The 12,500-nt window shown below is 47.6% G+C and overlaps 2 protein-coding genes across 3 annotated transcripts in view; both read left to right on the top strand.

Annotated features, from left to right (window-relative positions):
* Window positions 1–592, top strand: part of LOC132896329 (DNA-binding protein inhibitor ID-1-like) — a 996-nt gene extending 404 nt beyond the window's left edge. Inside the window, exons 1-2 of one of the 2 annotated variants that reach the window (XM_060937080.1) lie at window positions 1–33; window positions 187–592. The exon at window positions 1–33 is cut by the window's left edge and continues 404 nt beyond it. In XM_060937080.1, coding sequence (XP_060793063.1) covers window positions 1–33; window positions 187–198 — 45 coding nt within the window. In that variant the 3' untranslated portion in view covers window positions 199–592. Of the gene's footprint in view, window positions 34–181 lie in introns of both variants that reach the window. The other variant, XM_060937079.1, reaches the window with a different exon arrangement.
* A 3,187-nt stretch (window positions 593–3,779) lies between these two features.
* The window catches only part of ndnl2 (necdin-like 2), a 32,268-nt gene continuing 23,547 nt past the window's right edge, over window positions 3,780–12,500 (top strand). The window contains exons 1-6 of the mRNA XM_060937078.1: window positions 3,780–3,921; window positions 4,160–4,270; window positions 8,558–8,621; window positions 8,839–8,918; window positions 10,904–10,998; window positions 11,089–11,168. Of these exons, the coding sequence (XP_060793061.1) occupies window positions 3,886–3,921; window positions 4,160–4,270; window positions 8,558–8,621; window positions 8,839–8,918; window positions 10,904–10,998; window positions 11,089–11,168 (466 nt within the window). The 5' untranslated portion in view covers window positions 3,780–3,885. The remainder of the gene's footprint in view (window positions 3,922–4,159; window positions 4,271–8,557; window positions 8,622–8,838; window positions 8,919–10,903; window positions 10,999–11,088; window positions 11,169–12,500) is intronic.

Raw genomic sequence — 12,500 nt, 5'->3', positions numbered from 1 at the left:
CTCAACACTGAGATCAGTAGCATCTCTGTGGAGGTACGCTCACTCTCAACACACGGAACTGCTCTTACAGTTAACGTTTATCCCTGAACTCTCTCAGACGTTCACTCCAGACCGTCTGAAGGTTCTTTAAGTGTGTGTCGAAGCTCAGGTTCTCAACCGGTTCCTCTGTGTTTTTCTCCAGAACAGTTGCTCAGATGACAGAATCCTGTGCCGCTGAAATCCACGAATCATCAACACTGCTGATGGGAAGATGTCCAGAAGCTCCTCAGAGTGTGTGTGTGTGTGTGTGTGTGTGTGTGTGTGTGTGTGTGAGGTCCATGAAGTCCTACATAGAGTCTTGTCTGTATTCAACATCATGACGGATGCTGTGTCACTTCACCATGCCTTCAGCATTCTTGATTTCAATTATTTTTGTGTAAAGTGTGCACGCACACACAGAAGGGGAGAGAGTTTATATTTTGTTTAAAAGCAAAACAAAGTGATTTCTCAGATTTCTGAGTTCGATGTGTATTGTATATTACAATGACCTGATGTTTTATTGCCATGTGTGATGGAGATGTTATTAATACAGATCATATTTTGTGAAATTAAACATGTTTCTGTGTCATTTGTTCAAATTTTCACTTCAAAAGCTGTTTATTGACTGGAAAAGTGGATTTATAAAGAATGAGGAAAGTATAAAAGTGTGTTTAATGACAGCAATCAGAAATAAACCCCAAGCTGGTGTAGTGGTTAGCACTGTCGCCTCACAGCAAGAAGGTCCGGGTTCGAGCCCTGTGGCCGGCGAGGGCCTTTCTGTGCGGAGTTTGCATGTTCTCCCCGTGTCTGTGTGGGTTTCCTCCGGGTGCTCCGGTTTCCCCCACAGTCCAAAGACATGCGGTGAGGTTAATGTGGGGTGAGCGAGGTACCGAACCCCTGACTGCTCCCCGGGCGCTGTAGTGTGACTGCCCACTGCTCTAGGTGTGTGTGTGTGTGTGTGTGTGTGTGTGTGTGTGTGTGTTCACTGCTTCAGATGGGTTAAATGCAGAGGATGAATCTCACTGTGCTTGAAGTGTGCATGTGACACATCAAGGTTTCTTCTTCTTCATTAGCATGCACAGTGTCACAGGGAGGCTTTAACATCTATGATATAACCACACACACACACACACACACACACACACACACACCTCTAGATGAAAGCTACAACAGTCATTCTGTGGTCAGATGTTTAAATTTTAGCCCCTGCATAATTTTATTTTAAAAGGAGTTAATTAATAGCACACATGTTATAATGTTTTAATTACTGTGTTACATATTTAAAAATAATCTGTGAAATCTTTATTGAATCTCATTTTCACACACACTCACGCACACACTCTCTCTCTCTCTGTTTTACTGCTTTATTTATTTTCTGCTCATGTGAACAGTTTAATAGTTAATTAAGAGCGGTGTTAATAACAGGACTAAAATCACACACACACAAACATTCTCTCTCGTAGTAATGAACAAAAATATAACATGAGTGTGCTAATTTAAAAAAATCAGAATTAAAAAAGTCTGTAATTCAGGACTTAAAGAGTCACAGTGCAGCTGAATGTGTGTGTGTGTGTGTGTGTGTGTGTGTGTGTGTATTTTGTGCTTGGCTGTACTCCCGGTCCATCTGCAGCAGGATTTACTCTGTTTGTTAATGTTTCAATCAGCTGTGTGTCGGAATGTGGAGCTTTTTAAACCTGAACTTCCCCAGGTGCTCGCCGGCGCCACTCAGTCTGAGCCCTGCTGCCCTCCCCTGCCCCTGGCACACACACACACACACACACACACACACACACACACACACACAAACTCTCACTGGAGAAGAAACTGTACTCATGGCTGAAACTCTGGGTTGCCAGTTTGAACCAGTTTTCACCCAAACTGAATCAGACACAAGCTCATGACCTGCTGAGAGTGAGACCTGAGAGTGAGACCTGAGAGTGAGACACCACCACAACATAATCACTTACCAACAGCTTTTCTTCATCACTATAACGACTTTTACACTTTTACACTGATGTGAAAACTGGAACCCTTACAGTTCCCCCTGACAGAACCCTGATCCCGGGCCTGTGGTCACACCAGCTGGAGACGAGTCGCTTGTAGTTTGTCGTGTGTGGGCGTGGCCTGTTTAGTGCTGTTAGCTCTGATGAATAATCGTTGTGGCTCTGTTCCAGGTCCTGGATTTATATTTACAGGATGTAAAATCTTCTAAAACTAAAATGTTCAACACAAATGTAATAACACACTCCTCAGTGTGAAGCTCATGTGTGTGATTTGCGTGTTTCTCTCTCGGCTTCGTTCTCAGATTAGATTTGTAAAGCGAGTGAACTGTTCTCACTGCGTTCGCTCACCAGAGACCGCGGTGATCTCTGAGTCTTCCTTACTCACTTTATTTTTCATCCAAACGTCTCTGTGCACCTTCACTGAGAGCTCAGATACGACAGGAGGAGATGGAAGTGAAGTGAAATCTCCAGCGGGACACTGTGCTCACACTCCAGGGCCATGAAGTGACCGGGTTTCTCAATTCAACTTTAAAGAAGAACCTTCAGGATAAAGAGTTCCGAGTGCAAGAACCCAGAGTGTGGATCCGCTCCTGACAGAACCGTTCGGTGTCGAGCCGGACCGAGAACCGCGTGGAGGTGTGACGGGGGAAGAGTTTCATAAATAAACGACTGAATAAAGTAAATAATGAGCATATCAATAAACAAACAAACAAATAATGAAGAAAATAAATAAATAAATGACTGAATAAAATAATGAGCACATCAATAAATAAATAAATAAATAAATAATAAATCAAACAATGAAGACATCAATAAATATAGCGTAGATTAATTATATATCTACATCAGTGAGCGCGCACAGTAAAGGTCATTAGATCTCTACAGATCATCAGACAGAAAACATCATCTCCACATTTCACAGTCTCAGCTGCAGCAGTTTCCACACAAACCGACATTTACACTGGATTCGAATCTGTTTATTTTTAAAAAGTTTGTATATAATCCGAATTGAACTGATACCGAATCAAACGAAAAGCTGCATCGCCACCGTGTGGCTACAAGATCAATTACATCAGGATTCACTTTAGTGAACCGAATCTTATGAACAACTCCGAAATTTGATTCGTTTAATCCAAAAATCGTGTGGATTTATCATTTATTATTTACAGTTTAAGGCCACACAATCTCACATTTATGGTGCTCATACAGTCACGTGGTCTCTGCAGAAATATTTCCCTTTATAATAAACCGCATTCTTCCAAAACAACACTGCTGTCACTCAAAAGCAACCGGATCGCGCGCGAACCCTTTCCCCGCCCCACTAAGCGTTTTACCCAATCAGAGACTCTGTTGACCCACGTGACATAAACTCACCGGAGCGTCCCGTTGTTCTTTCCCACCTGTTTTCAAAAAATCCCGCCTCCTCCATTATAATTGGATAATAGTTGTAACGTATCGAGGGTGAAGTTTTAGAATAAATTTCATTATTAAAACAAAAGTTCATGAGCTTTCACTTTTAAAATTTCCTGGAACAAAAAAAAACATCAGTACAAACTTTCACAGAATCTTAATGAAGGTGTGTGGAGAGTGGACGCAATTATTATTATTGTTGTTATTATTATTATTATTATTTGCTTCTATAATTGGGAAATAGATATTTAAAATTATTTTTAATGATTTTTTTTGGATTGGAGCAAAACCCGGAAGTAGTATGAGTCAGCGGAAGTTTGAGCCAAGCCTAGCTCAGGGGGCGGGGTTTGCTAGAATACGGGTGGAAATAGAATAAGGCGCGAGGCTGCTGGCGGTGTGTTGAACAGTGTGTGAATGATCTGGAGGTTAAAGTCGCGCTGGCGGGTTTATAATAATGGCTCAGAATAAAAGAGTGGCGTCTCAGAGCAGGGTAAACACACACACACTTCACTTCCGCTGTGTCACTGAGCGTTAGCATTAGCCCGGTCCCTCATCATGGCTGAGAGGCTGAGGCGCGGCTCTGTGTGTGTAATTTCAGTGAAGAAAAGCAGCGGCAGGATGTGTGAATGACTGTGTGTGTGTGTGTGTGTGTGAATGATTGTGTGTGTTAATGACTGTGTGTGTGTTAATGATTGTGTGTGTGTTAATGATTGTGTGTGTGTGTACAGAGGGCTCAGGTGGTGATAGATGAGGATGATGAAGGTTCTCTCACTCAGCCCACCGTGTCTCAGCTACAGAAAGCCAGAGAGAATTTCACACCTGTACAGGTGGACCGCAAGGTAACACACACACACACTCTCACACACACACTGTCTCTCTCTCTCTCACACACACGCTGTCTCTCTCTCACACACACACTGTCTCTCTCTCTCTCTCACACACGCTGTCTCTCTCTCACACACACACTGTCTCTCTCTCTCTCACACACACGCTGTCTCTCACACACACACTGTCTCTCTCTCTCTCACACACACACTGTCTCTCACACACGCTGTCTCTCTCTCTCACACACACACTGTCTCTCTCTCTCTCACACACACGCTGTCTCTCTCTCACACACACACTGTCTCTCTCTCTCTCACACACACGCTGTCTCTCACACACACACTGTCTCTCTCTCTCTCACTCACACACACACACACACACTGTCTCTCACACACGCTGTCTCTCTCTCTCACACACACACTGTGTCTCTCTCTCTCTCACACACACACACTGTGTCTCTCTCTCTCACACACACACACTCTCACACACGCTGTCTCTGTCTCTCACACACGCTGTCTCTGTCTCTCACACACGCTGTCTCTCTCTCTCTCTCACACACGCTGTCTCTCTCTCTCTCACACACGCTGTCTCTCTCTCTCACACACACACTGTGTCTCTCTCTCTCACACACACACTCTCACACACGCTGTCTCTGTCTCTCACACACGCTGTCTCTCTCTCTCTCTCACACACGCTGTCTCTCTCTCTCTCACACACGCTGTCTCTCTCTCTCTCACACACGCTGTCTCTCTCTCTCTCACACACGCTGTCTCTCTCTCTCTCACACACGCTGTCTCTCTCTCTCTCACACACGCTGTCTCTCTCTCTCTCACACACGCTGTCTCTCTCTCTCTCACACACGCTGTCTCTCTCTCTCTCACACACGCTGTCTCTCTCTCTCTCACACGCTGTCTCTCTCTCTCTCACACGCTGTCTCTCTCTCTCTCACACGCTGTCTCTCTCTCTCTCACACACACGCTGTCTCTCTCTCTCTCACACACACGCTGTCTCTCTCTCTCTCACACACACGCTGTCTCTCTCTCTCTCACACACGCGCTGTCTCTCTCTCTCTCACACGCGCTGTCTCTCTCTCTCTCACACGCGCTGTCTCTCTCTCTCTCACACACACGCTGTCTCTCTCTCTCTCACACGCGGTGTCTCTCTCTCTCACACACGCTGTCTCTCTCTCTCTCACACACACGCTGTCTCTCTCTCTCTCACACACGCTGTCTCTCTCTCTCTCACACACGCTGTCTCTCTCTCTCTCACACACACGCTGTCTCTCTCTCTCTCACACGCGGTGTCTCTCTCTCTCACACACGCTGTCTCTCTCTCTCTCACACACGCTGTCTCTCTCTCTCTCACACACACGCTGTCTCTCTCTCTCTCACACACACGCTGTCTCTCTCTCTCTCACACACGCTGTCTCTCTCTCTCTCACACACACGCTGTCTCTCTCTCTCTCACACGCGCTGTCTCTCTCTCTCTCACACGCGGTGTCTCTCTCTCTCACACACGCTGTCTCTCTCTCTCTCACACACGCTGTCTCTCTCTCTCTCACACACGCTGTCTCTCTCTCTCTCACACACGCTGTCTCTCTCTCTCTCACACACGCTGTCTCTCTCTCTCTCACACACACGCTGTCTCTCTCTCTCTCACACACACGCTGTCTCTCTCTCTCTCACACACACGCTGTCTCTCTCTCTCTCACACGCAGTGTCTCTCTCTCTCTCTCTCACACGCAGTGTCTCTCTCTCTCTCTCACACACGCTGTGTCTCTCTCTCTCACACACGCTGTGTCTCTCTCTCTCACACACGCTGTGTCTCTCTCTCTCACACACGCTGTGTCTCTCTCTCTCACACACGCTGTGTCTCTCTCTCTCACACACGCTGTGTCTCTCTCTCTCACACACGCTGTGTCTCTCTCTCACACACACGCTGTGTCTCTCTCTCTCACACACGCTGTGTCTCTCTCTCTCACACACGCTGTGTCTCTCTCTCTCACACACGCTGTGTCTCTCTCTCTCACACACGCTGTGTCTCTCTCTCTCACACACGCTGTGTCTCTCTCTCTCACACACGCTGTGTCTCTCTCTCTCACACACGCTGTGTCTCTCTCTCTCACACACGCTGTGTCTCTCTCTCTCACACACGCTGTGTCTCTCTCTCTCACACACGCTGTGTCTCTCTCTCTCACACACGCTGTGTCTCTCTCTCTCACACACGCTGTGTCTCTCTCTCTCACACACGCTGTGTCTCTCTCTCTCACACACGCTGTGTCTCTCTCTCTCACACACGCTGTGTCTCTCTCTCTCACACACGCTCTCTCTCACACACGCTGTCTCTCACACACGCTGTCTCTCACACACGCTGTGTCTCTCACACACGCTGTGTCTCTCACACACGCTGTGTCTCTCACACACGCTGTGTCTCTCACACACGCTGTGTCTCTCACACACGCTGTGTCTCTCACACACGCTGTGTCTCTCACACACGCTGTGTCTCTCTCACACACGCTGTGTCTCTCTCACACACGCTGTGTCTCTCTCACACACGCTGTGTCTCTCTCACACACGCTGTGTCTCTCTCACACACGCTGTGTCTCTCTCACACACGCTGTGTCTCTCTCACACACGCTGTGTCTCTCTCACACACGCTGTGTCTCTCTCACACACGCTGTGTCTCTCTCACACACGCTGTGTCTCTCTCACACACGCTGTGTCTCTCACACACGCTGTGTCTCTCTCACACACGCTGTGTCTCTCTCACACACGCTGTGTCTCTCTCACACACGCTGTGTCTCTCTCACACACGCTGTGTCTCTCTCACACACGCTGTGTCTCTCTCACACACGCTGTGTCTCTCTCACACACGCTGTGTCTCTCTCACACACGCTGTGTCTCTCTCACACACGCTGTGTCTCTCTCACACACGCTGTGTCTCTCTCACACACGCTGTGTCTCTCTCACACACGCTGTGTCTCTCTCACACACGCTGTGTCTCTCTCACACACGCTGTGTCTCTCTCTCACACACGCTGTGTCTCTCTCTCACACACGCTGTGTCTCTCTCTCACACACGCTGTGTCTCTCTCTCACACGCTGTCTCTCTCTCTCACACGCTGTCTCTCTCTCTCACACGCTGTCTCTCTCTCTCACACGCTGTCTCTCTCTCTCACACACACGCTGTCTCTCTCTCACACACACGCTGTCTCTCTCTCTCACACACACGCTGTCTCTCTCTCTCACACACACGCTGTCTCTCTCTCACACACACGCTGTCTCTCTCTCACTCACACGCTGTCTCTCTCTCACTCACACGCTGTCTCTCTCTCACTCACACGCTGTCTCTCTCTCACACACACGCTGTCTCTCTCTCACACACACGCTGTCTCTCTCTCACACACACGCTGTCTCTCTCTCACACACACGCTGTCTCTCTCTCACACACACGCTGTCTCTCTCTCACACACACGCTGTCTCTCTCTCACACACACGCTGTCTCTCTCTCACACACACGCTGTCTCTCTCTCACACACACGCTGTCTCTCTCTCACACACACGCTGTCTCTCTCTCACACACACGCTGTCTCTCTCTCACACACACGCTGTCTCTCTCTCACACACACGCTGTCTCTCTCTCACACACACGCTGTCTCTCTCTCACACACACGCTGTCTCTCTCTCACACACACGCTGTCTCTCTCTCACACACACGCTGTCTCTCTCTCACACACACGCTGTCTCTCTCTCACACACACGCTGTCTCTCTCTCACACACACGCTGTCTCTCTCTCACACACACGCTGTCTCTCTCTCACACACACGCTGTCTCTCTCTCACACACACGCTGTCTCTCTCTCACACACACGCTGTCTCTCTCTCACACACACGCTGTCTCTCTCTCACACACACGCTGTCTCTCTCTCACACACACGCTGTCTCTCTCTCACACACACGCTGTCTCTCTCTCACACACACGCTGTCTCTCTCTCACACACACGCTGTCTCTCTCTCACACACACGCTGTCTCTCTCACCCAGGATTTTTGACTTGGGAATAATTGAATCATGTCTCTTCACCCCGTGTTGTGGTGGTGATTGATCAGAAGGTGTTGATTAATTCTCGAGAACAGATTAAAGTTCAGTTTACTGTCAGTTGAAGTGTGTGTGTGTGTGTGTGTGTAATGTTTCTGAAGGAGTCTCCAGTGTCAGTGCTGTGTGTCAGTCAGAGATGGAACTGTGTTATTGTGTCGTGTTCAACTGAATGAAGTGTTGGTTTTATCTGTGCTGTTTTGTTGAAGGTTGCTGAAGTTGTGCAGTTTATTCTGATTAAAGACCAGAAAAAGATTCCACTCCGCAGAACAGGTGTGAGATACACTTCCATCCCACACCTGTCTCACTGCTCACACATTTCACTCTACTCTCTTTATGTATTTGTTATTAAACTATATTAAATTGTAATCCTTCATTTTTTAATGTTTCTCTTTTATGTTTTCATTTTTTGCCACACACACACACACACACACTCTCTCTATATCAAACCCCACCCGGTGTGTATCTGGTTCCTGTGTGTGTGTATTAGACATTGTTAAACATGTGATGAAGGAGTACCGGATTCTGTACCAGGACATCATGAAGCGAGCGGCCCGAACCTTTGAGCAGGTGAGCAGCTCCCCTTTATATTCATCCTTCCACTTCCGCAGTACACGGGGACAGAACCTCGCTCTCTTACAGCCCGTGGTGCACACAGTGTGAACAACAACTCTCACCATACAACAGGAAACATGGCATAGTGTAAGAGCTGCACAAACATGACACAACATGATCCAACACACTGTGACCTAACTGAGCTAGCGTGCACATCATAAGGTAACCACACTGCTGCAGGCGGGTGTGGTGGGGGGAGAGTAAAGCGTCAGTTTAAAGTGGCCATGTGCAGTTTGTGTTTTGTGTCCACTGTCCCTTTCAGAGTGACGGAGCATACAGCAGGATGTTTATTGTCGATTGTGTGTGTGTGGGGAGGATGCGGGAGGCAGGTGTTATGGGAGTGAGGTGTTGGGTGGCGCCGGAGGGTTCAGGGTTCTGACAGCTTGAGGGAGGAATCAGTTCTAGAGCCTTTAGTCGACATGAAGAGACAGACAGATGGATGTTGTGACACCAGCTCACTGTTGGTTCCACCTCCTCTCTGTCTGCACGTGGTGGCACCCTGGGCAGAGCAAGGTGTGGAAGGTGCCATGCAAGCTCGGGGGGGTCCAGGGGCACGCCCTCCCCGAGAATTTTTGAGTTCATTTCATGGATTTTGGTGACCAAGAGTTGATTTTTTACTTGAGTTGGTCAGCAACACGCAGTGACCTGACCATCATGGCCTTGCATCTATGGCCACGCAACTACAGTCTCACACTGGTGTGGAGTTGTTTTCCGTCGTTTTCTTTGTGGTAATTAGGCTGTAACCCACCGGTGTTCTGCTCACTCAAACACTGCGTGAAGGCTCCGCCCTCTTTGCGTAACTTGCCTATGAATATTAATTGCACTTCATTCAGCCAATCAACGCAGGATAGTCCTCTCTAACATTAGCAGGTGGGACCCTGGGCGTGCCATGCTTGCAGCATTGATGACCTGCTTAAAGCTCACGTGTGTGTTGGTTCTAGCCCCATACTGTCGGCTTAAACTGTAAACCATAAAAAGGTAGCAGCTTGTCATTAAGCGTATCAGTCAATAAATTGAGCGTAGCGGAGCCGCTATACTGTGATGCTTTAGTGGAACCTTTGGTATGGTGTTTTGTCGTCGTTGCTGATGAGGTTCACGTCTGTTGTGTCATCAGCAAACTTGACAATGAGGTTGGATCCCAACAGTGGTGGGTGAGCAGCGAGAACAGCAGTGGGCTGAGTGCACAGCCCTGGGGGGCACCTGTGCTCAGCGTGACCTGTGTCCTCAGGAAGTCTAGAGTCCAGCTGCAGAGTGGAGGGTCAAGGCCCAGCAGAGGTTCCTCACCAGCTGAGTGGATTAAATGCTGAGCTGAAGATGATGAACAGCATTCTAATGTGTATCCTTTGTGTCCAGGTGCAGTAGATCAGAGTGCAGGGTGTAGGAGATAGCGTCATCAGTGGAGTGATTGGGGCAATATGCAAATTTCAGGGGGTCCAGTGAGGGGGGAGGGGGCAGTGAATGTGTCTCTTGACCAGACGCTTGAAACACTATCATGATGGGACTTGGTGCTACTGGGCTTTAATCACCGAGACACATCACCATCGGTTTCTTCGGCTGGGATGATGGTGGTCTTGTTGAAGCTCACAGCCTGATGTTAGAGATGTGTGTGAGGACATCTGCCAGCTGGTCAGGACCATCCGTGAGCACTCTCCCTGTGTGTCGTTTGGACCTGCTGCTTTCCGTGGGTTGACTCTGGATAGCATCTTCCTCACATCAGCTGGGGCCCCAGGCCAGACGCCTGCTCCTCAGGGGTGGGCATAGACTTGCATCCCACATAGTGTTCAGAGCTTCAGACCATGTGTAGAAATCATTGAACATGTCAGGAAGGTGTGTGTGTCACTGCTGTTGGCATGTGGTGTGATGTTTTAGTCTAATAGGGCCTGGATCTGGATCACTCAGGGTGTGGATGAAGTTTACATGGTCCTGATGTTCTTCTGCAGGTGTTTGGGCTGAAGCTGGTGGAGATCGACTCCAAGAATCACATTTACATCCTCACCAACAAACTGGAGCCGTCCCGTGAGGAACCAATCAGCATGTGAGTATCAGTGACATCATCACGCTGAATGTTGTTTACGTTATAATTTGTGCCTAATCTGATCCAATCTAACCTGATGTGATGTGTCAGGTGTCCTGCAAACCCAAAGACCGGGTTACTGTTTGTGATCCTCAGTGTTATTTTCATGAAGGGAGGAAGTGTTAAAGAGGGTACGTTTCTGTTTTTACACTTTCAATGTTTGATCTGTTGGTTTTCTTGAAGATTTAAACACATTTCTGTTCCTGTGTGTGTTGTCACGTTTCAAAATTGACTTTGGTCACTTCTTTGACAAGCTTTCAATTAAAGTATAACTTGTACCTTTTCAGATGGATGATAACAGAGGGATGGATAGATGGATGAATGTCAAGCGAGGCAGGCAGACAGGGTAGCAGGCAAGCAGGCAGATAGTTGAATGGACAAAGAATGCTCCAAACAAATCCCGTAATCCAAACAAAATGGTCAGTAGGCAAGCTGGTTAAAAAAGGTACAAACTATATCCAAGGAGAGATCAAAATAAACTAAATATAACAAAATTCAAAGGCTTGTAAAGAACTGTATGCCACTAGTCTCCAAACAAATTCCTTTGCTCTCTGTTTCTGAGGTAAAGGTGAGCGGCGGCCATCTTAACTTCAAGGCTCTATCCAACTCTATCAAACTAAGGGTCCTTTTCAAAATAAAAGAACTAGGGGGTAAGGGAGCTCCTGTAGCACATAATTACAATTCGACTTTATATGCAAAAATGGCTCTTACATGGACCGCCCCTTATAGCTACCACGGGAAGCAAGCTATAACAAAACAAAAATGTAAATTTTCTAAAGAGCCATGTACTATACAAAATCTACTGTATGCAAAGAATCAGTGCATGCATCCGTGTGTGTGCATGTGCGCAAGTTCATACAGGCTTATTCAGCTTTAGGTCGCTGGCCTTCTACCAGCAAGCAGATCTTGCTGACAGGTCTCTCAAGCTGGCTTGTTTTGGTCTGAAGTTGTACACTGCAAACCAAGCCTTTAGAATCAGGGAGGGCTTCAGTAACTCTGGCCAACAGCCATGATCCTCGTGGTGCCATGGCGTCTGCTACAAGTACAATGTCTCCCCGTTGGAAGTTGCGTTTGACGTGAGTCCATTTTTGCCGCATCTGCAAAAGGGGGAGATATTCTCAGATTCAACGCTTCCAGAATAGGTCGGCAATGTACTGTACTTGCCTCCAGTGGCGCCTCACATGCAAGTCTTCCTTTGCAAACAACCCTGGAGGTAAGACAGGCTGAACCTTAAGCTGTAACAGATGGTTAGGTGTTAGTGGCTCTAAATCATTCGGATCATCAGAGACCGTTGTGAGTGGATGGCTATTGAGAATGCCCTCAATCTCGCACATCACTGTCTGAGGCCTTCATCATCCAAATACTGTTGGCTGGTACGGACTGTAGTATTCTCTTAACCATGCGAATGAGTCTCTCCCATATCCCACCATGATGCTATGGCCATTTTGCTAGATTTCATGTTT

The sequence above is a fragment of the Neoarius graeffei genome, chromosome 13, assembly GCF_027579695.1.
Source record: "Neoarius graeffei isolate fNeoGra1 chromosome 13, fNeoGra1.pri, whole genome shotgun sequence".
Classification (NCBI taxonomy): domain Eukaryota; kingdom Metazoa; phylum Chordata; class Actinopteri; order Siluriformes; family Ariidae; genus Neoarius; species Neoarius graeffei.
The sequence above is the reverse complement of the archived record's forward strand: the minus strand, read 5'-3'. Positions and strand labels throughout refer to the sequence as shown.